This window comes from Coregonus lavaretus (assembly GCF_964263955.1).
Source record: "Coregonus lavaretus genome assembly, chromosome: 16".
In the NCBI taxonomy this organism is placed as follows: Eukaryota; Metazoa; Chordata; class Actinopteri; order Salmoniformes; family Salmonidae; genus Coregonus; species Coregonus lavaretus.
In genome coordinates this window covers 22,835,039-22,859,579 of record NC_140003.1, presented here as the reverse complement: position 1 = coordinate 22,859,579, position 24,541 = coordinate 22,835,039, and the positions used below count along the sequence as shown (strand labels likewise).

Here is a 24,541-nt window from a genome sequence, read left to right as displayed (position 1 = left end):
ATCTCATGGACTGTGTCTTGCATCCATCTCTGTCTATGAATTTGAATGGTTACATTACCTCCTTCCCATGATTAAATATATTTTTAACACTTAACACCAGTGTAAAGTGATTTCAACAAATATTGTTGGCCAGTGACAGAAACAGTAAAATTAAGTCTGTGGTATGGCACTATATATACACTTTTGAGTATTACATTTAACACTGTGTTGATTTAATACTTGTGATTCTGCTATGTGGGTCCCCTACAAGCCAGTTTTACTTCAGCGAGCTAAGTGAAATCTTTAGGTCTCAGGCAAAAATTTATGAGTGACCTTTATTGAACCACCTCCGCTCCACTTCAACCCCCTTTGACCTCCTTCACAACGAGGCCCATCCAGGTTCGAACCTGGATCTCCTGAGCACCACAGGAGTGTATAAGCTTGCTGAGCTAAAGCCTACGTTCTTCAATACATTAACTTATAAAAACATTTTTGTAAAGGCTGAGCCCCTTAATCTCTTGAACCGCTGTTGGTGCTTTGAAGCATGCCCTTGATTGAAGCCACAATCCTGAGTTTGTTTGTTTGTTTCAGCCCAACGGCAATCCCACCACTTGGCTTTGTATGGGGGAAATGTATCAACAGAGCTATGTATGCAAGGTTTGACTGTCCATGAGATTGAAATGATAGCTTTGAACGTTTTGAAACTATACTTGTCATGTGAGTCTTTGTAAACAAACAACACAAACATAGACAATGGCGTAAAACAATGATTTGCATAATGTCAGTTCCCACATATTAGGCTCACTTATTGTGGGAAATGGGACTGACGTTTGTATTTTATAGACAAGTCTCTCTCGAGAAGGAGAGCAATAAATTCAATGTGATATTGACGGATCAATGTTTTAAACTCGCATTCCCGAAATGAGCCGATTTTATTATCATATTTCATAAATACCATCATTTTGTGCTTTTGTACGGCATTCAAAAAGGGTAGTAACTGTCCAGTGTTTCCAGATTTCTATGAAATATGACCTATAGTTTTCCTTCCAATTGTTTTTATTTATTAAGTATGTTAATAAGCAGCTTTTCTGTCTTGAAATGGTGTGGGCATTCCCCAACAACAGAATGGTGTGGACGTATACCTGTCATAAAAAATATTCATGCAAGTAGACCGCTAATTGGCCAGCTCATCCTCCTCAGAGTATGATATCATACAAATATGAGGAAATAGCAAGCATTTTTTAAATGGTCTGTTTGAGATACAAGTTTCAGGTGTTTATTATTTTATTTTTTTATGTTTTTGCCACAAATACGAGTATAGGATGAATCAACAACAATATTTGAGTATTAGTTAACAGAATATTAACTTTTTTCAAGAGTCGTGATAGCGCAAAGAAATGAACAGTGATTGCAGACCTGCTTATTCATCAGGTTCCAGAAAATGTGAATAACAAAACCCCATTACGGTGCGTATAAAGTATAAAAGCCCACTGGCAGGCGCAGGTCGTTGGACAGAATCCCACAAAGAACATCAAACAAGGTACATACATATCAGCCAGCTCTGGGTCAACCTGTCAGTCCTCTAACGCAGCACAATCACGGATTCAGCTAATGGAAAAGTACTGCAGACAGCTTGAAATGGGATAAAGATAGTGAGGGGAAAAAACTATTTGATCCCCTGCTGATTTTGTACTGACAAAGACATGATCAGTCTATAATTTTAATGGTAGGTTTATTTGAACAGTGAGAGACAGAATAACAAACAAAAAATCCAGAAACGCATGACAAAAATGTTATAAATTGATTTGCATTTTAATGAGGGAAATAAGTATTCGACCCCTCTGCAAAACATGACTTAGTACTTGGTGGCAAATCACAGAGGTCAGACGTGTCTTGTAGTTGGCCACCAGGTTTGTACACATCTCAGGAGGGATTTTGTCCCACTCCTCTTTGCAGATCTTCTCCAAGTCATTAAGGTTTCGAGCCTGACGTTTGGCAACTCGAACCTTCAGCTACCTCTACAGATTTTCTATGGGATTAAGGTCTGGAGACTGGCTAGGCCACTCCAGGACCTTAATGTGCCTCTTCTTGAGCCACTCCTTTGTTGCCTTGGACGTGTGTTTTGGATCATTGTCATGCTGGAATACCCATCCACAACCCATTTTCAATGCCCTGGCTGAGGGAAGGAGGTTCTCACCCAAGATTTTACGGTACATGGCCCCGTCCATCGTCCCTTTTGATGCGGTGAAGTTGTCCTGTCCCCTTAGCAGAAAAACACCCCCAAAGCATCATGTTTCCACCTCCATGTTTGATGGTGGGGATGGTGTTCTTGGGGTCATAGGCAGCATTCCTCCTCCAAACACGGCGAGTTGAGTTGATGCCAAAGAGCTAGATTTTGGTCTCATCTCACCACAACACTTTCACCCAGTTCTCCTCTGAATCATTCAGATGTTCATTGGCAAACTTCAGACGGGCATGTATATGTGCTTTCTTGAGCAGGGGGACCTTGCGGGCGCTGCATGATTTCAGTCCTTCACGGCGTAGTGTTTTACCAATTGTTTTCTTGGTGACTATGGTCCCAGCTGCCTTGAGATCATTGACAAGATCCTCCTGTGTAGTTCTGGGTTGATTTCTCACCGTTTTCATGATCAATGCAACTCCACGAGGTGATATCTTGCATGGAGCCCCAGGCCGAGGGAGATTGACAGTTATTTTGTTTCTTCCATTTGCAAATAATCACACCAACTGTTGTCACCTTCTCACCAAGCTGCTTGGCGATGGTCTTGTAGCCCATTCCAGCCTTGTGTAGGTCTACAATCTTGTCCCTGACATCCTTGGAGAGCTCTTTGGTCTTGGCCATGGTGGAGAGTTTTTGGAATCTGATTGATTGATTGCTTCCTTTAAGAGTGTGCTCCTAATCTCAGCTCGTTACCTGTATAAAAGACACCTGGGAGCCAGAAATCTTTCTGATTGAGAGGGGGTCAAATAATTATTTCCCTCATTTAAAATGCAAATCAATTTAACATTTTTGACATGTGTTTTTCTCGATTTTGTTGTTATTCTGTCTCTTACTGTTCAAATAAACCTACCATTAAAATTATAGACTGATAATTTATTTGTCAGTGGGCAAACGTACAAAATCAGCAGGGGATCAAATACTTTTTTCCCTCACTGTAGGGAAAAATTGATAGTTAGATCATCATAGTTTATTGCATATTATAACCCGGGTGGTTCGAGCCATGAATGCTGATTGGCTGAAAGCCGTGGTGTATCAGACCGTATACCATGGGTAGGATCCAAAAATATTTTACTGGTCTAATTACGTTGGTAACCAGTTTATGATAGCAATAAGGCACCTTGGGGGTTTGTGGTATATGGCCAATACATACTCGTCGCCAAACCCACTGGCTCCAGGCCATCTATAAATCACTGCTAGGCAAATCCCCGCCTTATCTTAGCTCATTGGTCACCATCGCAACACCCACCCGTAGTATGCGCTCCAGCAGGTATATCTCACTGGTCATTCCCAAAGCCAACACCTCCTTTGGCCGCCATTCCTTCCAGTTCTCTGCTGCATAATGACTGGAACAAATTGCAAAAATCTCTGAAGCTGGAGACTCTTATCTCCCTCACTAACTTTAAGCATCAGTTGTCAGAGCACCTTACCGATCACTGCACCTGTACACAGCCCATCTGAAATTAGCCTACCCAACTACCTCATCCCCATATTGTTATTTATTTTGCTCATTTGCACACCAGTATCTCTATTTGCACATCATCTCTTGCACATCTATCATTCCAGTGTTAATACTAATTGTAATTATTTTGCACTATAGCCTATTTATTGCCTTACCTCCATAACTTGCTACATTTGCACACACTGTATATACAGTGGGGAAAACAAGTATTTAGTCAGCCACAAATTGTGCAAGTTCTCCCACTTAAAAAGATGAGAGAGGCCTGTAATTTTCATCATAGGTACACGTCAACTATGACAGACAAAATGAGAAAAAAAATTCCAGAAAATCACAATGTACGATTTTTTATGAATTTATTTGCAAATTATGGTGGAAAATAAGTATTTGGTCAATAACAAAAGTTTCTCAATACTTTGTTATATACCCTTTGTTGGCAATGACACAGGTCAAACGTTTTCTGTAAGTCTCCACAAGGTTTTCACACACTGTTGCCTGTATTTTGGCCCATTCCTCCATGCAGATCTCCTCTAGAGCAGTGATGTTTTGGGGCTGTCGCTGGGCAACACGGACTTTCAACTCCCTCCAAAGATTTTCTATGGGGTTGAGATCTGGAGACTGGCTAGGCCACTCCAGGACCTTGAAATGCTTCTTACGAAGCCACTCCTTTGTTGCCCGGGTGGTGTGTTTGGGATCATTGTCATGCTGAAAGACCCAGCCACGTTTCATCTTCAATGCCCTTGCTGATGGAATGAGGTTTTCACTCAAAATCTCACAATACATGGCCCCATTCATTCTTTCCTTTACACGGATCAGTCGTCCTGGTCCCTTTGCTGAAAAACAGCCCCAAAGCATGATGTTTCCACCCCCATGCTTCACAGTAGGTATGGTGTTCTTTGGATGCAACTCAGCATTCTTTGTCCTCCAAACACGACGAGTTGAGTTTTTACCAAAAAGTTATATTTTGGTTTCATCTGACCATATGACATTTTCCCAATCCTCTTCTGGATCATCCAAATGCACTCTAGCGAACTTCAGATGGGCCTGGACATGTACTGGCTTAAGCAGGGGGACACGTCTGGCACTGCAGGATTTGAGTCCCTGGCGGCGTAGTGTGTTACTGATGGTAGGCTTTGTTACTTTGGTCCCAGCTCTCTGCAGGTCATTCACTAGGTCCCCCCGTGTGGTTCTGGGATTTTTGCTCACCGTTCTTGTGATCATTTTGACCCCACGGGGTGAGATCTTGCGTGGAGCCCCAGATCGAGGGAGATTATCAGTGGTCTTGTATGTCTTCCATTTCCTAATAATTGCTCCCACAGTTGATTTCTTCAAACCAAGCTGCTTACCTATTGCAGATTCAGTCTTCCCAGCCTGGTGCAGGTCTACAATTTTGTTTCTGGTGTCCTTTGACAGCTCTTTGGTCTTGGCCATAGTGGAGTTTGGAGTGTGACTGTTTGAGGTTGTGGACAGGTGTCTTTTATACTGATAACAAGTTCAAACAGGTGCCATTAATACAGGTAATGAGTGGAGGACAGAGGAGCCTCTTAAAGAAGAAGTTACAGGTCTGTGAGAGCCAGAAATCTTGCTTGTTTGTAGGTGACCAAATACTTATTTTCCACCATAATTTGCAAATAAATTCATTAAAAATCCTACAATGTGATTTTCTGGATTATTTTTTCTCAATTTGTCTGTCATAGTTGACGTGTACCTATGATGAAAATTACAGGCCTCTCTCTCATATTTTTAAGTGGGAGAACTTGCACAATTGGTGGCTGACTAAATACTTTTTTCCCCCACTGTATATTCTGTTGTATTTTTGACTTTATGTTTTATTTTACCCCATATGTAACTCTGTGTTGTTTTTATCACACTGCTTTGCTTTATCTTGGCCAGGTCGCAGTTGTAAATGAGAACTTGTTCTCAACTGGCTTACCTGGTTAAATAAAGGGGAAAAAAATAAAAATAAATACACATCATGGAAAAGGGCTGTATCCAGGCTCTCCGCGTTGCGTCTGCATAAGAACATCCCTTAGCCATGGTATATTGGCCATGTACCACACCTCCTAGGGCCTTATTGCTTAATAGTAGGGTATGATGAAAGCAAAGGCTTAGTGTCACTAATCCTGTGTATTTGTAACAAAACTTCACTGAAATTCAGCAAATGACTTGAGAAAGTGAATTGAACATTTGATGTGTGTAATCTTCTACGAGGACAACATCCAGGGCCGCTCTTATGAGTGCATGAGCGACTGCTCTGATATGTCACCCCACCTGAGTCGCTGCAACTGGATGCTTCATGGTATACAACCTTTCCAACTTCATGGGAAACCAGTTCTTTCTGAGGAGGGGAGAGTACTCCGACTACATGCCTATGGAGATATATATATATATATATAGTACCAGTCAAAAGTTTGGACACACCTACTCATTCAAGGGTTTTTCTTTATTTTTACTATTTTATACATTGTAGAATAATAGTGAAGACATCAAAACTATGAAATAACCCAAATGGAATCATGTAGTAACCAAAAAAGTGTTGAACAAATCAAGATATATTTTATATTTGAGATTCTTCAAAGCCACCCTTTGCCTTGATGACAGTTTTGCCCACTCTTGGCATTCTCTCAACCAGCTTTATGAGGTAGTCACCTTGAATGCATTTCAATTAACAGGTGTGCCTTGTTAAAAGTTAATGTGTTTGAGCCAATCAGTTGTGTTGTGACAAGGTAGGGGTGGTATACAGAAGATGGCCCTATTTGGTAAAAGCCATATTACGGCAAGAACAGCGAAAAAGAGAAACGACAGTCCATCATTACTTTAAGACATGAAGGTCAGTCAATCCGCAAAATGTCAAGAACTTTGAAAGTTTCTTCAAGTGCAGTCGCAAAAACCATCAAGCTCTATGATGAAACTGGCTCTCATGAGGACCACCACAGGAAAGGCCCAGAGTTAGTTCATTAAGAGTTACCAGCCTCAGAAATTGCCGCCATCTCAACATCAACTGTTCAGAGGAGACTGTGTGAATCAGGCCTTCATGGTCAAATTGCTGCAAAAAAAACACTACTAAAGGACACCAAGAAGAAGAGACTTGCTTGGGCCAATAAACACGAGCAATGGACATTAGACCGGTGGAAATGTGTTCTTTTGGTCTGATGAGACCAAATTGAGATTTTTGGTTACAACCGCCGTGTCTTTGTGAGACACAGAGTAGGTGAACGGATGATTTCCGCATGTGGGGTTCCTACTGTGAAGCATGGAGGAGAAGGTGTGATGGTGTGTCACTGAAGGTGTGATGGTGTGTCACTGCTTTGCTGGTGACACTGTCAGTGATTTATTTAGAATTCAAGGCACACTTAACCAGCATGGCTACCACAGCATTCTGCAGCGATACGCCATCCCATCTGGTTTGCGCTTAGTGGGACTATCATTTGTTTTTCAACAGGACAATGACCCAAAGCACACCTCCAGGCTGTGTAAGGGCTATTTGACCAAGAAGGAGTTTGATGGAGTGCTGCGTCAGATGACCTGGGCTCCACAATCACTCGACCTCAACCCAATTGAGATGGTTTGGGATGAGTTGGACCGCAGAGTGAAGGAAAAGCAGCCAACAAGTGCTCAGCATATGTGGGAACTCCTTCAAGACTGTTGGAAAAGCATTCCAGGTGAAGCTGGTTGAGAGAACGCGAAGAGTGTGCAAAGCTGTCATCAACGCAAAAGTTGGCTACTATGAAGAATCTCAAATCTCAAATATATTTTGATTTGTTTAAGAATTTTTTGGTTACTACATGATTCCATATGTGTTATTTCATAGTTTTGATGTCTTCACTATTATTCTACAATGTAGAAAATAGTAGAAATAAAGAACCCTTTAATGAGTAGGTGTGTCCAAACTTTTGACTGGTAATTTAGGTTTGGCTTCCTTGTGGTGTTTTATGAACTAATGTGATTTGCTTTAGGGAAATCCCCATCTCCAAATGTCTATAATTCATGTCACAATGGATGCTGTGAGGAGCTATTGATGACTAGACAGATACACTTGAATGTGAAGGAACATTTTTCTCCACAATAGCACAGAGGATCCTTCAGGATGAGGGTCTACGAGAGGGAGAACTTCGGAGGTCAGATGAACGAGCTGATGGAGGATTGTGAGTCCTTCCAGGAGTGTTACCGCATGGCCAACTGTGAGTCTGCCCAGGTCATGGAGGGACACTGGCTCATGTACGAGCAGTGTCCCTGCTTCAGAGGCAGGATGATGTACATGAGGCCCGGAGAGTACAGGAACCTCAGGGAGATGGAAAGCAACGGATTGAGACATAGTTCTGTTAGACGCATCATGGATCTTGTTAAATATTTTAATTTGTAGCTCTTTTTTAAAATGCATTTTTGAATTACATTTATTTTTTTAAAGGAAACTGTTGACTCGGATTATTAGACTATGCACTTAGCCTTCAAGACACAAATGGAAATGTGTAATGTTTCCAAGGCTTAGCATATGTAGGGAGAACAATAAGGGTCCAGAATTTGGTGTTCTGCAAGGTTCAGTGCTTGGAACCTTCCTATTCTCTTTCTGCCATCCCTTGGAAATAATAACCCATAAACATGGAATGCTATCTGATGATCCTTTTAAGACATATTTTTAGCACACGCTACAGCTAGTGATTGTATTGCACTTTTAGGTTTACAGTTTTATATTTTATTACCAACATATATTTTTTTTTACATAATATTTGATAGCAATGGTGCTTGAACGTCTAATGGCTGCTTTTAGGACATTTTGATTTGCACAGATCAACACTGTATAGTATGTCTTATGATGTAATATATTATAAAATGAAAGTAATATTTCAGACTGAAGAGGGGGTATGTAATGAGTAAGACATACTGGTAGATAGTGTTTATTTTTTCTGTTGACAATCAGATGATTTAGCACATGTCAGTGATACGCCTCATGCTCATGAACCTCATGCCCTTGGCACCCACGCCCATATCCCTAAAGCTCCTGTACTCTCCGGGCCTCATGTACATCATTCTGCCTCTGAAGTGGGGCTGCTCAAACATCAGCCAGTGGCCATCCATAACCTGGGCAGACTGGCAATCGGACATGTGGTAACGATCCTGGATGGAGTCACAGTCGTCCATCAGCTCCATGTTCTGACCTCCAAAGTTCTCCTTCTCGTAGATCTTCATTCTGTAGGAGCCTCTGTGCTGTTGGTGGAGAATTTAAAACAATTTGCATTAATTCCAAGGTCTGACATTTTAAGAAGCCTGCTTTGTAATTTAAAGGAAGAAATGCTCTCTTCTCCTTACCATGGGGATCATATGGCTGGACCTGATGCAGTCACTCTGGGTCATGCCCATTAGATGCTGGTTGTCGGGGTACTCTCCTCTTCTGACCAGCATCTGGTGTCCCATGAAGTTGGGCCGCTCATAGACCATGAAGCAGCCGCTCTCAACCCTGCAGGAGTTGCACCTGCTCAGGTGGGAAGTCAGCTCAGGGCAGTCATTGCTGGTCTCGTAAGAACGTCCCTGGAAGTTCTTGTCCTCATAGAAGATGATCTGCAAGACAAGTTGTAAGAATGTGATACAACAACTATTGCAGCAGTAAGGTACAGTAAACACATATCAAAAGCAGTCATTTAGTTAGAATGATTAAGAAAATAGTTGAAATGCCACGTACCTTGCCCATGGTCATGGTGGCTGTTGGTTGTTTAAGCTTGACTGTAAATGCTAGTGGCCCCCTTGCCCTTTTATACCTTGTTAGATGTCCACAGCATATGTGACCACATTGTGTTAAATTCCTGAGTCATCACCATCTAATGTACTGTAAATGAAAGCAGGTTCAATATTATTAGTTTTAGTAGTACTTGCATAATGTTTTATTGAATTAGTATACTGTAGTAAATTAAACATTTCAATTACTTATGGCTTTGATGATCATGGAACGATAACTATTTTATAATTCTAAACAATATGTACATGACCTAGAAGCAGAGATGGAGGTTGGCGCACCGCCAACTGTGCCAACTACAAAGCAAACAGTGGTTCACTGGGTATGGGTCTACCACTATTTTTGCTACGTTGCGCGAAATAACTCTGATACCTGGGGTTGCAATCTCTGACACTTGTTGCTAAGAATTTCAATGTTTGGCCACAGAAAATATACACAATTGTGATTAGAACTTCATTGTTGGTACTACACTGAAAACTTTGTACTTAAAATGTACCTAAAACCATCATTCAAAAAGGTTTGCAGTCATTAATATGTTGTCCTGTCTCAGCTAGGGCTAGGTCTAAAGTACAAGAAGCCCTAGTCTAAGCTAGATCACTTGGAGTCAACAGTAATGTGTGGACTTCACTCAGAAGTAAATGCAAGTATTATTGATTCATTATGTAAATCTATTTAGTTCAAGAGACTGAGTTATTGTATTTCCTCAAATACCATCAACATAAGCAGGGTTGGGAAGCCTTTGAGAGGATTTGAGGAAGTGTTCTTGGTATCCAAGCCTCCCCTAGTGCCCTTATTGGTGCCAAAGGATTTCTCAAAACCATTCTATTCTATTTTGTGTTGTGCCTTTCTGCCGATATATATCTTAATTCAGGCAAAATAGAATAATGAAGTTTGAGTAATCGTTGGGAGAGAAGTGTAATCTCTCGTGGACAGATCTACGTAAACAACTGGTGCCATATAATATGTTGTGAAGGACTTGCCCATAACTTGCAAAGAGAGAGGGTGGAGTTCCTCGTTCCGCTCCTTGTTCTAGCATCTCTTAATTCCTTCTCTTAATCGAGCAGCTAATCAATTACATTTGCTGCCCCCATGCACTTGTTCCCCATTAGAGTGGGCTGCAGTTGGCCCTGCCCCAGATCTAGAATAATAACAATTTACAGACCAATTTAACGAAAATTATAGCCCTCTATGCTGAGTAAGGCATTCAAAAGAATGGACCATAAATAACTATCAAGTTGGGTATAAAAGTGACGGGGGAAGATGGGCAAAGTACCAGTGTTGTCAATGATAGGAGAGATCATCACACTGGACAAGGTTGGAAAACCACATCTTTTGTGGACTACTATGGGTAGTTCAAAGTCTACGCTGACACAAACACATCAGTGCATTCGTAAAGTATTCAGACCCCTTGACTTTTCCACATTTTATGTTACAGCCTTATTCTAAAATGGATTAAATTGTTTTTTTCTTCATCAATATACACATAATACCCCATAATGACAAAGGAAAAACTGTTTTTTTTACATTTTTGCAAATGTATTACAATATAAAAACCTGAAATATTACATTTAAATAACTATCCAGACCCTTTACTCAGTACTTTGTTGAATCACCTTTGGAAACGATTTCAACCTCGAGTATGACGCTACAAGCTTGGCACACCTGTATTTGGGTAGTTTCTCCCATTCTTCTCTGCAGATCCTCTCAAGCTCTGTCAGGTTGGATGGGGAGCGTTGCTGCACAGCTATTTCCAGGTCTCTCCAGAGATATTAGATTGGGTTGAAGTCCAGGCTCTGCCTGGGCCACTCAAGGACATTCAGAGACTTGTCCCGAAGCCATGCTCAGGACCTCAGACTGGGGCGAAGGTTCACCTTCCAACAGGACAATGAACCACAGCCAAGACAACACAGGAGTGGCTTCGGGACAAGTCTCTGAATGTCCTTAAGTGGCTCAGCCATAGCCCTGACTTGAACCCAATCTAACATACTTTCCGAATGCACTGTCTACCGCCTGATAACACCTTGATAGAGGAAATGTACAGGACCTTGTGGTTATGAAGATTTCTTAATGAGGCATGGAATGGTTGCAAGTGTAAAATAAGTCATATTTTCATATTTATTTTCTGATGTTATCTTCTTTTAATAATTGAATCTATATCACCTAGTAGTACTTCTTATTACTAGTTCTCTATATTATTGTGGTTATTGTGCAATACTGTATGTATCAATATGATTAGGTTAAATCCAATCATATAAAGTGATGAATTCAGGTAATTTTCAAGTTATAACGGTGAATGAATGCTTATGGGAATCTTAAAGCCACTCTCTGCAATATGTGCATACTCTCAGACAGTGGGCCACTAGCAGAAATGTATACAATAGAGAACTTTTAAAAACATGATTTCAAGCTATACATCTTTTGATTACATAATATTCTATGTCATGACTGTCCTGTGAGGATCCAAATAGGTCCGATCAGGTTTGCAATGAATATCTTCAACCAGACCCCCTCTCACCCGCAGAAGGGGGAGGAGGGAACTGGTGGGGGGTTGACACATCAAGAAGAGGAGAGTCAGGTCTCCCTCTCCAATGTTCACTAGAAGAATGTGCCTTTGTTTCCACAGACTTTTCCCGCCGAAACTCTAACACGTTCTAAAGCTAATACTGCAACAATATTTCTAACATAAAATGTGGGGAATGGTCAGAGGCGATTTATAGAATGCTAATGTCAATTGGGTTGTTATTTTGTGATGTCATTAAAAATGTTATAAAGGAAATACTGTAAACTTGGAAAGTATACCCCCTATATATGCGAAGTTTCCATCCTATGCGTTGTGCATGTAATATGAAAAATATAAAAGTATTTTTGTTAAGATAGGAATGTGATTTGAGAACGCTATAAGAGATAATTGTTTTCCATAAGCTTTGCACAGTAAGTAGTCATGTCCCCGTGTGAGGTCGGAGAGCGTGTCAGCCTGACGGAACCAGCCCTTTCGAGCAGAGTGTATAGAAGGATGGGTTACGAATTAACATGTTACACCAGAAAAGCATGAAGCGGGAGCTACACGTTTAAAATGGTTGGAACTTTGAATCTCAACACGAGGTGTAGAGAATAAACTCCCCTCCCAGACAATCACTGGTTCGGCTGATTAGCTGTCTAAAGTATCTTCGAAAGCGAATTTAAGTATGACCATCATCTGTTACTCTGCTCAAGCCATCGTGTGACGCTACTCTCGTCACCCCACTGGGGACCATTGATACGGCTGGCTAGCCTTTCTTCAAAGAAGCCACTTCAAGAGCGAATGGAAGGAAAATCCATTCTATAGTTCTGTTCAGGACTACATGACAAGTCACCGGATACCGGACAACTACAGAGGAGAACAACAGAAGACTTGTTGGAACTTTATGGACAATCAGAAAAGGCCCAACTCCCTTTCCAGGGCGGTCCTGTCCACCGAGAGATACACGGCGAACCAGGCCTTGTACGTAAATACATTCATAATTTCTTACTCAAAGACGGCGGTAGTTCGTGTGCAAAGTATATGGGTACCTTAGGTGAGCGTAGTTTTAATGTATCAAAGTATTATCTCTGTCCCTCTCGCGCTCTCCCTCTTCATCTCTTCTTTAACAAGCCATGTTGTTGTCATTCCGCTAGGGACCTGTTTTCTCCAGTCAATAACCGGTGCAGAGTGTGTATGTTTATCCTGTGTTCCCATTTAATTAGCTACTAAATAAATAATTAAACCAATTTGTGTAGTACTGAATCATAAGTAAGGCTCTGGTTTTTGTAGATGCAAGGAGGTTACAACGTTCAGAATGATATGATACGAGGTTGTGATTAATAAGTTGACTGTTTATAGATGTTATAGGTAAAGACCTTTTTTAGAGTTTAATTCGGGAGATGGTAAGTCTTTAAGAAACCGCTCTCGTGGTGCCTCATATACTAATGAGTTAATTGTTACATGATTCATTTAATCGGGTAACAAGTAAACCTAGTTAGTTAATTAGAGATAAGTCTTCAGATTAATGTTAGTCACATCACGACACCTGTGACAAGAAAACATACAAATTGCTTAATAAATAATCTGTCACTATAACACACATTTCCATCAAATTAGAACATCATACATACTGACATTTGTAATTGTGAAAATGTTGAGTATAAATATAAAACGTAATATGTTATATGCTACATTATACACTGAGTGTACATTACATTAGGAACACATTTTTGCCCTCAGAACATCCTCAATTTGTCAGGGCATGGACTCTACCAGGTGTCGAAAGTTTCCACAGGGATGCTGGGCCATGTTGACTCCAATGCTTCCCACAGTTATGTCAAGTTGGCTGGATGTCCTTTGGGTGGTGTACCATTCTTGATACACGAGAAACTGTTGAGCGTGAAAAACTCAGCAGCGTTGCAGCTCTTGACAAACTCAAACCGCTGTGCCTGGCACCTACTACCATATCCTGTTCAAAGGCACTTAAATATGTTGTCTTGCCTATTCACCCTCTGAATGGCACACATACACAATCCATGTCTCAAGGCTTAAAAATTATTCTTTAACCTCTTCTCCCCAGTTCATCTACATTGATTGAAGTGGATTTAACCGGTGACATCAATAAGGGATCATAGCTTTCACCTGGATTCACCTGGTCAGTCTATGTCATGGAAAGAGTGGGTGTTCCTAATGTTTTGTACACTCAGTATATGTTGACGCATTACAAAGAAAATGAAACGTGGCTATAATGTTGTCACGACTTTGGCGTTCGTCGTCACCGGCCTTCTAGCCACTGCCGCTCCTCATCTCATCATTCCATTTGTTTTGTTTTGTTTATTACACACCTGATTATTGTGGAGGTAAAAATGTATGCACGCATGACTGTAAGTCGCTTTGGATAAAAGCGTCTGCTAAATGGCTTATTATTATTATTATTATTATTATTATAGCTCGGTGGAACTACGTTGTATTTTGTATTACCGGGATATGCACCCATGTGCCTTGTTTTCTCCAGTGCGCCGGAGTGTATTACGCATTGATGCGTACCACTGTGTTTTCCGGAATAAACCTTATATTCTGTAATTTACCCTCCTGCGCCTGACTCCGCCCGAAATCACCCATCACAAATGTGAAGTAGGACAACAGGTCAAAGGACTGAGAGACAACAGGTTACTCGCACACCTGATATGTTTTTGTTTGACCATTTTTAAGTTATTTTTCATGACAATTAATAAAATAAGAGTTTTGAATTTGTAGGGGATAAACATACGTTTGTTAACTAATAAAATTAGACCCTCAATCAACACGGTGTATGGAATGGACATGTGGCTGTAAAATAAGCATTCACATCATTGTCTTCACATAGAAAAAAGCACCAGAAGGTAATTTTTTTTAGATTGCATGATCCCACTTTACAATAAATATTCCTAATTTCTATACAGTACATGTACATGGTAGTTCAAATTGTATTGGCCACATGCGCCGAATACAACAGGTGTAGACATTACAGTGAAATGCTTACTTACAACCCTTAACCAACAATGCATTTATTTTTGTAATAAAACAACAAAATAGTGTTGAGAAAAAAAGAGCAGAAGTAAAATAACAGTAAGGAGGCTATATATACAGGGGGGTACCGGTGCAGAGTCAATGTGCAGGGGCACCGGCTAGTTGAGGTAGTTGAAGTAATATGTACATGTGGGTAGAGTTAAAGTGACTATGCATAAATAATTAACAAAGTAGCAGCAGCGTAAAAATATGAGGTGGGGGTGGGGGGGCAGTGCAAATAGTTCGGGTAGCCATGATTATCTGTTCAGGAGTCTTATGGCTTGGGGGTAGAAGCTGTTGAGAAGTCTTTTGGACCTAGACTTGGCACTCCGGTACCGCTTGCCATGCAGTAGCAGAGAGAACAGTCTATGACTAGAGTGGCTGGAGTCTTTGACAATTTTGAGGGCCTTCCTCTGACACCGCCTGGTATAGAGGTCCTGGATGGCAGGAAGCTTTGCCCCAGTGATGTACTGGGCCGTACGCACTACCCTCTGTAGTGCCTTGCGGTCGGAGGCCGAGCAGTTGCCATACCAGGCGGGGATGCAACGAGTCAGGATGCTCTCGATGGTGCAGCTGTAGAATCTCTTGAGGATCTGAGGACCCATGCCAAATCTTTTCAGTCTCCTGAGGGGGAATAGGCTTTGTCGTGCCCTCTTCATGACTGTCTTGGTGTGTTTGGACCATGATAGTTCGTTGGTGATGTGGACACCAAGGAACTTGAAGCTCTCAACCTGTTCCACTACATCCCCGTCGATGAGAATGGGGGCGTGCTCAGTCCTCTTTTTTTTTTCCTGTAGTCCACAATCATCTCCTTTGTCTTGGTCTAGTTGAGGGAGAGGTTGTTATCCTGGCAACACACGGCCAGGTCTCTGACCTCCTCCCTATAGGCTGTCTCATCGTTGTCGGTGATCAGGCCTACCACTGTTGTCATCGGCAAACTTAATGATGGTGTTGGAATCGTGCCTAGCCATGCAGTCATGGGTGAACAGAGAGTACAGGAGGGGACTGAGCACGCACCCCTGAGGGGCCCCCATGTTGAGGATCAGTGTGGCAGATGTGTTGTTACCTACCCTTACCACCTGGGGGCGGCCCGTCAGGAAGTCCAGGATCCAGTTGCAGAGGGGGGTGTTTAGTCCCAGGATCCTTAGCTTAGTGATGAGCTTTGAGGGCACTATGGTGTTGAATGCTGAGCTGTAGTCAATGAATAGCATTCTCATGTAGGTGTTCCTCTTGTCCAGGTGGGAAAGGGCAGTGTGGAGTGCAATAGAGATTGCATCATCTGTGGATTTGTTGGGGCGGTATGCAAATTGGAGTGGGTCTAGGGTTTCTGGGATAATGGTGTTGATGTGAGCCATGACCAGCCTTTCAAAGCACTTCATGGCTACAGATGTCAGTGCTACGGGTCGGTAGTCATTTAGGCAGGTTATCTTAGTGTCCTTGGGAACGGGGACTATGGTGGTCTGCTTGAAACATGTTGGTATTACAGACTCAGTCAGAGACATGTTGAAAATGTCAGTGAAGACACTTGCCAGTTGGTCAGCACATGCTCGGAGTACACGTCCTGGTAATCCTTCTGGCCCTGAGACCTTGTGAATGTTGACCTGCTTAAAAGTCTTACTCACATAGTCATCCGGAACAGCTGGTGCTCTCATGCATGCTTCAGTGTTGCTTGCCTCGAAGCGAGCATAGAAGTGATTTAGCTCGTCTGGAAGTCTTGTGTCACTGGGCAGCTTGCGGCTGTGCTTCCCTTTGTAGTCTGTAATAGTTTTCAAGCCCTGCCACATCCGACGAGCGTCAGAGCCGGTGTAGTACGATTCAGTCTTAGTCCTGTACTGACTGTTTTGATGGTTTGTCGGAGGGCATAGCGGGATTTCTTATAAGCGCCCGGGTTAGATTCCCGCTCCTTGAAAGCGACAGCTCTACCCTTTAGCTCAGTGCGGATGTTTCCTGTAATCCATGGCTTCTGGTTGGGGTATCTACGTACAGTCACTGTGGGGACGACGTCATCGATGCACTTATTGATGAAGCCAGTGACTGATGTGGTGTACTCCTCAATGCTATCTGAAGAATCCCGGAACATGTTCCAGTCTGTGCTAGCAAAACTGTCCTGTAGCTTAGCATCTGCGTCATCTGACCACTTTTTTTATTAACCGAGTCACTGGTGCTTCCTGCAGGAATCAGGAGGATAGAGTTATGGTCAGATTTGCCAAATGGAGGGCGAGGGAGAGCTTTGTTCGCGTCTCTGTGTGTGGAGTAAAGGTGGTCTAGAGTTTTTTATTCTTTTTTTTTTTTTTTTTTTTTTCTCTGATTGCATATTTAACATGCTGGTAGCAATTAGGTAGAACTGATTTAAGTTTCCCTGCATTAAAGTCCCCGGCCACTATGAGCGCTGCCTCTGGATGAGCATTTTCCTGTTCAGTTATGGCCTTATACAGCTCATTGAGTGCAATCTTAATGCCAGCATTGGTTTGTGGTGGTAAATAGACAGCTATGAAAAATATAGATGAAAACTCTGTTAGTAAATAGTGTGGTCTACAGCTTATCGTAAGATACTATACCTCAGGCGAGCAAAACCTAGAGACTTCCTTAGTATTTGATTTTGTGCACCAGCTGTTGTTTACAAATATACACAGATCGCCACCTCTTGTCTTACCAGAGTCAGCCGTTCTATCCTGCCGATGTAGCGTATAGCCCGCTAGCTGTATGTTGTCCATGTCGTCGTTCAGCCACGACTCGGTGAAACATATTAAGACTCCCGAGTGGCGCAGTGGTCTAAGGCACTACGTCGCAGTGCTAGCTGTGCCACTAGAGATACTGGTTCAAATCCAGGCTCTGTCGTAGCCGGCCGCGACCGGGAGACCCGTGGGGCGGCGCACAACTGTCCCAGCATCGTCCAGGGTAGGGGAGGGAATGGCCGGCAGGGATGTAGCTCAGTTGGTAGAGCATGGCATTTGCAACGCCAGGGTTGTGGGTTCGATTCCCATGGGGGGCCAGTATGAAAAATAACTAAGTCGCTCTGGATAAGAGCGTCTGCTAAAATGAAAAAAAAAAAATATATATATATATATATTACAGTTTTTAATGTCCCGTTGGTAGGATAACCGTAATCTTAGGTCATCTAATTTATTTTCAAATGATTGAACATTGGCTAATAGGATTGATGGAAGAGGCAGTTTACTCGCTCGCCGTTGGATCCTTACAAGGCACCCCGACCTAAGTCCACGATATCTCTTTCTCATGCGAATGACGGGGATTTGGGCCTTGTCGGGTGTCTGTAGGATATCCTTTGCGTCCGACTTGTTGAAGAAAAAATCTTCGTCCAATACGAAGTGAGTAATCACTGTCCTGATTTCCAGAAGCTCTTTTTGGTTATAAGAGACGATGGCAGAAACATTATGTACAGAATAAATTACAAATAACACGGAAAAACACACATAATAGTACAATTGGTTAGAGGGCTGTAAAACGGCAGCCATCTTCTCCTGCGCCATTCTAGTTAAATAGGCTAATAAGGAATAATGTGGAATTGCTAAATAATAAAATAATTGCAGAATGAAAGCGTTTAAGGAGTTTGTTGTCATGTAACATTACATTGAAGTTGTGGTGAACCCAGTCATTTGACATAACATTCCACCATCAATGTGAAAACTACACCCCACCCCCTTTCTACTACCATAGTGAGACTGCTGTGTGTGATCATGACACTGAAGTCACTATGCAATTCTAAGTATTTACAATGTAGTTACATATTCAGGTACTCGGTGTATAGGCATACTGTTATATAGTAAACACCTTCGCATTTGAATATGCATCAGATTTGTAACCAAACTCTAAATGTAGCTGAACCTCCCCTCACTCTAGATTTATCATTTATAATTTGAAATGTATTATTATAACCTGCAAAAACTATTGGTATTGTCTGAATTAGAATTTTTGTTTTCTTGACATGGTGAAATAACTCAAGCATAGTTTGTAACTTTTTTCTAATTTGGCACACAGAATCTAGAGGCCATGAGTAACTTGGTAAAAAAAAATGGCACCAATTGGCCTATAGAGGGCACTGTTATAAGCAGTCTCACCTAAACCCTCATATCTGTCGCCCCTTTGACCTAGAGACTTGAAACGTTGTATGTAGGTGTCTTTCCTCATCCTGAGAAATGTGCCTCAAGGACCTATAAGGTCTGTCGGGATAGATGTTCCTCCATATTGGACATTTTAGAAAAACTTTGAAATACTTATTCACATGAACCATAATAACGTTGATGCATTCAAAGATGGCCACGCTATACCAGTAGATGCAGAATGCTAACATACGCTTAAATGCCAAAATATGCTAAAAATCTTCTTCTCATGAACCATAGGACCAAATGGCGCACAATTTGGTGTGTAGGCCTGTCAGGGGTGCTGAAGGTGGGTGTAGTGCAGGAATCAAGCGCAGGACGCAGAAGCTAAGTCCAAAAGACTTTAGTGAATTATTCACGTAGTACACGAGAACAATAAGCCCGGAGGCGAAATAAAGGCGCACACAGGCGTCAAACAAAAGGCACACTAACATGTGCGAAAACCTCTCCAAACAACGGAGGGAAGATACGTAGCTCAGAACACCAAACAGAAGAGCAATCACACACAACACCATACACACACAACGAGAACTAAATAGGACACTAATGAGGACTAACTAGACACAGGTGTACAACATCAAGACAAAACCAAACGAACATGAAACATAGATCGGTGGCAGCTAGTACTCCGGGGACGACGACCGCCAAAACCTGCCCGAACAAGGAGGAGGAGCAGCCTCGGCCGAAACCGTGACAAGGCCCCTGGTACTTAGTTTGAGCAAAGCTAAGGGATTGGTTAAGAGATGGCTGAGTTATTGATAAATCAAGAAATCTGATTTTACATGTCCATTTAAATCCTTTTTAGGGTCATCAAAGACGTTTACCATGATGAACCATATTAAGTTTGGCATTGATATCTTAAAAAATAAGGAAATTATTAACAATTAACTTTTTGACTATGTAATGTTAATGGTTTAAATAATCATAAAAAATCCTCTGTAAATCCACTCCACAGTGGCCTATCAACTTGAAACTTGTCATCGCTATAATGGACATCCCTAAGATAAACCACACTGAATTTGGTATTGATATTTCAAAAAACAAGGAAACTGTTAACTCATTCTCTAATTCATCTGCAATCATCTTCTCCTCATAAACCATACGTCACATTCACTACAGATTTTGTATTTAGACTCATTACATCAGACTTTAATCGTTTTGAGAAAAAGTAGTTGCTGCATTCAAATATGTTCATACTGTACCCATAGATGCACGTAAGCACATACAGTGGGGAGAACAAGTATTTGATACACTGCCGATATTGCAGGTTTTCCTACTTACAAAGCATGTAGAGGTCTGTAATTTTTATCATAGGTACACTTCAACTGTGAGAGATGGAATCTAAAACAAAAATCCAGAAAATCACATTGTATGATTTTTAAGTAATTAATTTGCATTTTATTGCATGACATAAGCATTTGATCACCTACCAACCAGTAAGAATTCTGGCTCTCACAGACCTGTTAGTTTTTCTTTAAGAAGCCCTCCTGTTCTCCACTCATTACCTGTATTAACTGCACCTGTTTGAACTCGTTACCTGTATAAAAGACACCTGTCCACACACTCAATCAAACAGACTCCAACCTCTCCACAATGGCCAAGACCAGAGAGCTGTGTAAGGACATCAGGGATAAAATTGTAGACCTGCACAAGGCTGGGATGGGCTACAGGACAATAGGCAAGCAGCTTGGTGAGAAAGCAACAACTGTTGGCGCAATTATTAGAAAATTGAAGAAATTCAAGCTGACGGTCAATCACCCTCGGTCTGGGGCTCCATGCAAGATCTCACCTCGTGGGGCATCAAATCAAATTTTATTGGCCACATGCGCCGAATACAACAGGTGCAGACATTACAGTGAAATGCTTACTTACAGCCCTTAACCAACAGTGCATTTATTTTTAATAAAAAAGTAGAATAAAACAACAGTGTTGAGGGAAAAAAAGAGCAGAAATAAAATAACAGTAGGGAGGCTATATATACAGGGGGGTACCGGTGCAGAGTCAATGTGCGGGGGCACCGGCTAGTTGAGGTAGTTGAAGTAATATGTACATGTGGGTAGAGTTAAAGTGACTATGCATAAATAATTAACAGAGTAGCAGCAGCGTAAAAAGATTGGGTGGGGGGGCAGTGCAAATAGTCTGGGTAGCCATGATTAGCTGTTCAGGAGTCTTATGGCTTGGGGGTAGAAGCTGTTGAGAAGTCTTTTGGACCTAGACTTGGCACTCCGGTACCGCTTGTCGTGCGGTAGCAGAGAGAACAGTCTATGACTAGGGTGTCTGGAGTCTTTGACAATTTTGAGGGCCTTCCTCTGATGATCAATGATCATGAGGATGGTGAGGGATCAGCCCAGAACTACACGGCAGGACCTGGTCAATGACCTGAAGAGAGCTGGGACCACAGTCTCAAAGAAAACCATTAGTAACACACTACGCTGTCATGGATTAAAATCCTGCAGCGCACACAAGGTCCCCCTGCTCAAGACAGCGCATGTCCAGGCCCGTCTGAAGTTTGCCAATGACCATCTGGATGATCCAGAGGAGGAATGGGAGAAGGTCATGTGGTCTGATGAGACAAAAATAGAGTTTTTTGGTCTAAACTCCACTCGCTGTGTTTGGAAGAAGAAGGATGAGTACAACCCCAAGAACACCATCCCAACCGTGAAGCATGGAGGTGGAAACATCATTCTTTGGGGATGCTTTTCTGCAAAGGGGACAGGACGACTGCACCGTGTTGAGGGGAGGACGGATGGGGCCATGTATCGCGAGATTTTGGCCAACAACCTCCTTCCCTCAGTAAGAGCATTGAAGATGGGTCGTGGCTGGGTCTTCCAGCATGACAACGACCCGAAACATACAGCAAGGGCAACTAAGGAGTGGCTCCGTAAGAAGCATCTCAAGGTCCTGGAGTGGCCTAGCTAGTCTCCAGACCTGAACCCAATAGAACATCTTCGGAGGGAGCTGAAAGTCCGTATTGCCCAGCGACAGCCCCGAAACCTGAAGGATCTGGAGAAGGTCTGTATGGAGGAGTGGGCCAAAATCCCTGCTGCAGTGTGTGCAAACCTGGTCAAGACCTACAGGAAACGTATGATCTCTGTAATTGCAAACAAAGGTTTCTGTACCAAATATTACGTTCTGATGTATCAAATACTTATGTCATGCAATAAAATGCAAATTAATTACTTAAAAATCATACAATGTGATTTTCTGGATTTTTGTTTTAGATTCCATCTCACAGTTGAAGTGTACCTATGATATACAGTGGGGGGAAAAAGTATTTAGTCAGCCACCAATTGTGCAAGTTCTCCCACTTAAAAAGATGAGAGAGGCCTGTAATTTTCATCATAGGTACACGTCAACTATGACAGACAAATTGAGAAAAGAAAATCCAGAAAATCACATTGTAGGATTTTTAATGAATTTATTTGCAAATTATGGTGGAAAATAAGTATTTGGTCACCTACAAACAAGCAAGATTTCTGGCTCTCACAGACCCTTAACTTCTTCTTTAAGAGGCTCCTCTGTCCTCCACTCGTTACCTGTATTAATGGCACCTGTTTGAACTTGTTATCAGTATAAAAGACACCTGTCCACAACCTCAAACAGTCACACTCCAAACTCCACTATGGCCAAGACCAAAGAGATGTCAAAGGACACCAGAAACAAAATTGTAGACCTGCACCAGTCTGGGAAGACTGAATCTGCAATAGGTAAGCAGCTTGGTTTGAAGAAATCAACTGTGGGAGCAATTATTAGGAAATGGAAGACATACAAGACCCCTGATATCTCCCTCGATCTGGGGCTCCACGCAAGATCTCACCCCGTGGGGTCAAAATGATCACAAGAACGGTGAGCAAAAATCCCAGAACCACACGGGGGGACCTAGTGAATGACCTGCAGAGAGCTGGGACCAAAGTAACAAAGCCTACCATCAGTAACACACTACACCGCCAGGGACTCAAATCCTGCAGTGCCAGACGTGTCCCCCTGCTTAAGCCAGTACATGTCCAGGCCCATCTGAAGTTCGCTAGAGTGCATTTGGATGATCCAGAAGAGGATTGGGAAAATGTCATATGGTCAGATGAAACCAAAATAGAACTTTTTGGTAAAAACTCAACTCGTCGTGTTTGGAGGACAAAGAATGCTGAGTTGCATCCAAAGAACACCATACCTACTGTGAAGCATGGGGGTGGAAACATCATGCTTTGGGGCTGTTTTTCTGCAAAGGGACCAGGACGACTGATCCGTGTAAAGGAAAGAATGAATGGGGCCATGTATCGTAAGATTTTGAGTGAAAACCTCCTTCCATCAGCAAGGGCATTGAAGATGAAACGTGGCTGGGTCTTTCAGTATGACAATGATCCCAAACACACCGCCCGGGCAACGAAGGAGTGGCTTCGTAAGAAGCATTTCAAGGTCCTGGAGTGGCCTAGCCAGTCTCCAGATCTCAACCCCATAGAAAATCTTTGGAGGGAGTTGAAAGTCTGTGTTGCCCAGTGACAGCCCCAAAACATCACTGCTCTAGAGGAGATCTGCATGGAGGAATGGGCCAAAATACCAGCAACAGTGTGTGAAAACCTTGTGAAGACTTACAGAAAACGTTTGACCTGTGTCATTGCCAACAAAGGGTATATAACAAAGTATTGAGAAACTTTTGTTATTGACCAAATACTTATTTTCCACCATAATTTGCAAATAAATTCATTAAAAATCCTACAATGTGATTTTCTGGATTTTTTTTTCTTCTCATTTTGTCTGTCATAGTTGACGTGTACCTATGATGAAAATTACAGGCGTCTCTCATCTTTTTAAGTGGGAGAACTTGTACAATTGGTGGCTGACTAAATACTTTTTTCCCCACTGTAAATTACAGACCTCTACATGCTTTGTAAGTAGGAAAACCTGCAAAATCGGCAGTGTATCAAATACTTGTTTTCCCCACTGTATGCTAATGCTTAATATATATTTTGTAATCTTCTCGTGAACCAGAAGTCAGATTGACTCCAAATTTGGTAAATAGACTCAGTGGCACAATATGATACTTAAGCAATAACTATTGATCAAGTGGACTTTGCAGACAAACAACGTGAAATATCGTGATTAGTATATCTGTATAAAACATGGTAATGCTTTAACTGATTACACATAAAGGAAGATCGTTCCTACGTGATAGAGTGCATGCTTTGTTATCCATCTGATCTTGTGTCCTTTCTGTCATCCTCTGAACCCTGTACATTAAGTACATTATAAAAAATATAATATTCATGTTCATTCATGTTTTCAAACATCAGATGCCCACTTTATAACTAGTAACTATGAAGATGTTTTTTATTTCACTTTCATCACCTGTCCACTAATGCCAAGGAATCATTTTGGCATTTACATGGTAGATATAGGCAGATGTAATTGCAGTGTACTGTAGGTACATAATATGTACTTTTTATTAAGTACATAATGTACCTACACTGCAATT

At 41.8% G+C, this 24,541-nt stretch overlaps 1 protein-coding gene across 1 annotated transcript; it reads right to left on the bottom strand.

Moving 5' to 3' along the window:
- Positions 1 to 8,597: 8,597 nt before the first annotated feature.
- LOC311144120 (gamma-crystallin M3-like) lies at positions 8,598 to 9,366 on the bottom strand (the record flags this gene model as incomplete). Its single annotated transcript, XM_084180095.1, has 3 exons — positions 8,598 to 8,879; positions 8,982 to 9,230; positions 9,352 to 9,366. 3 exons carry the CDS (start codon positions 9,364 to 9,366, stop codon positions 8,598 to 8,600), a joined length of 546 nt encoding a protein of 181 aa, XP_084036221.1.
- Positions 9,367 to 24,541: the final 15,175 nt, after the last annotated feature.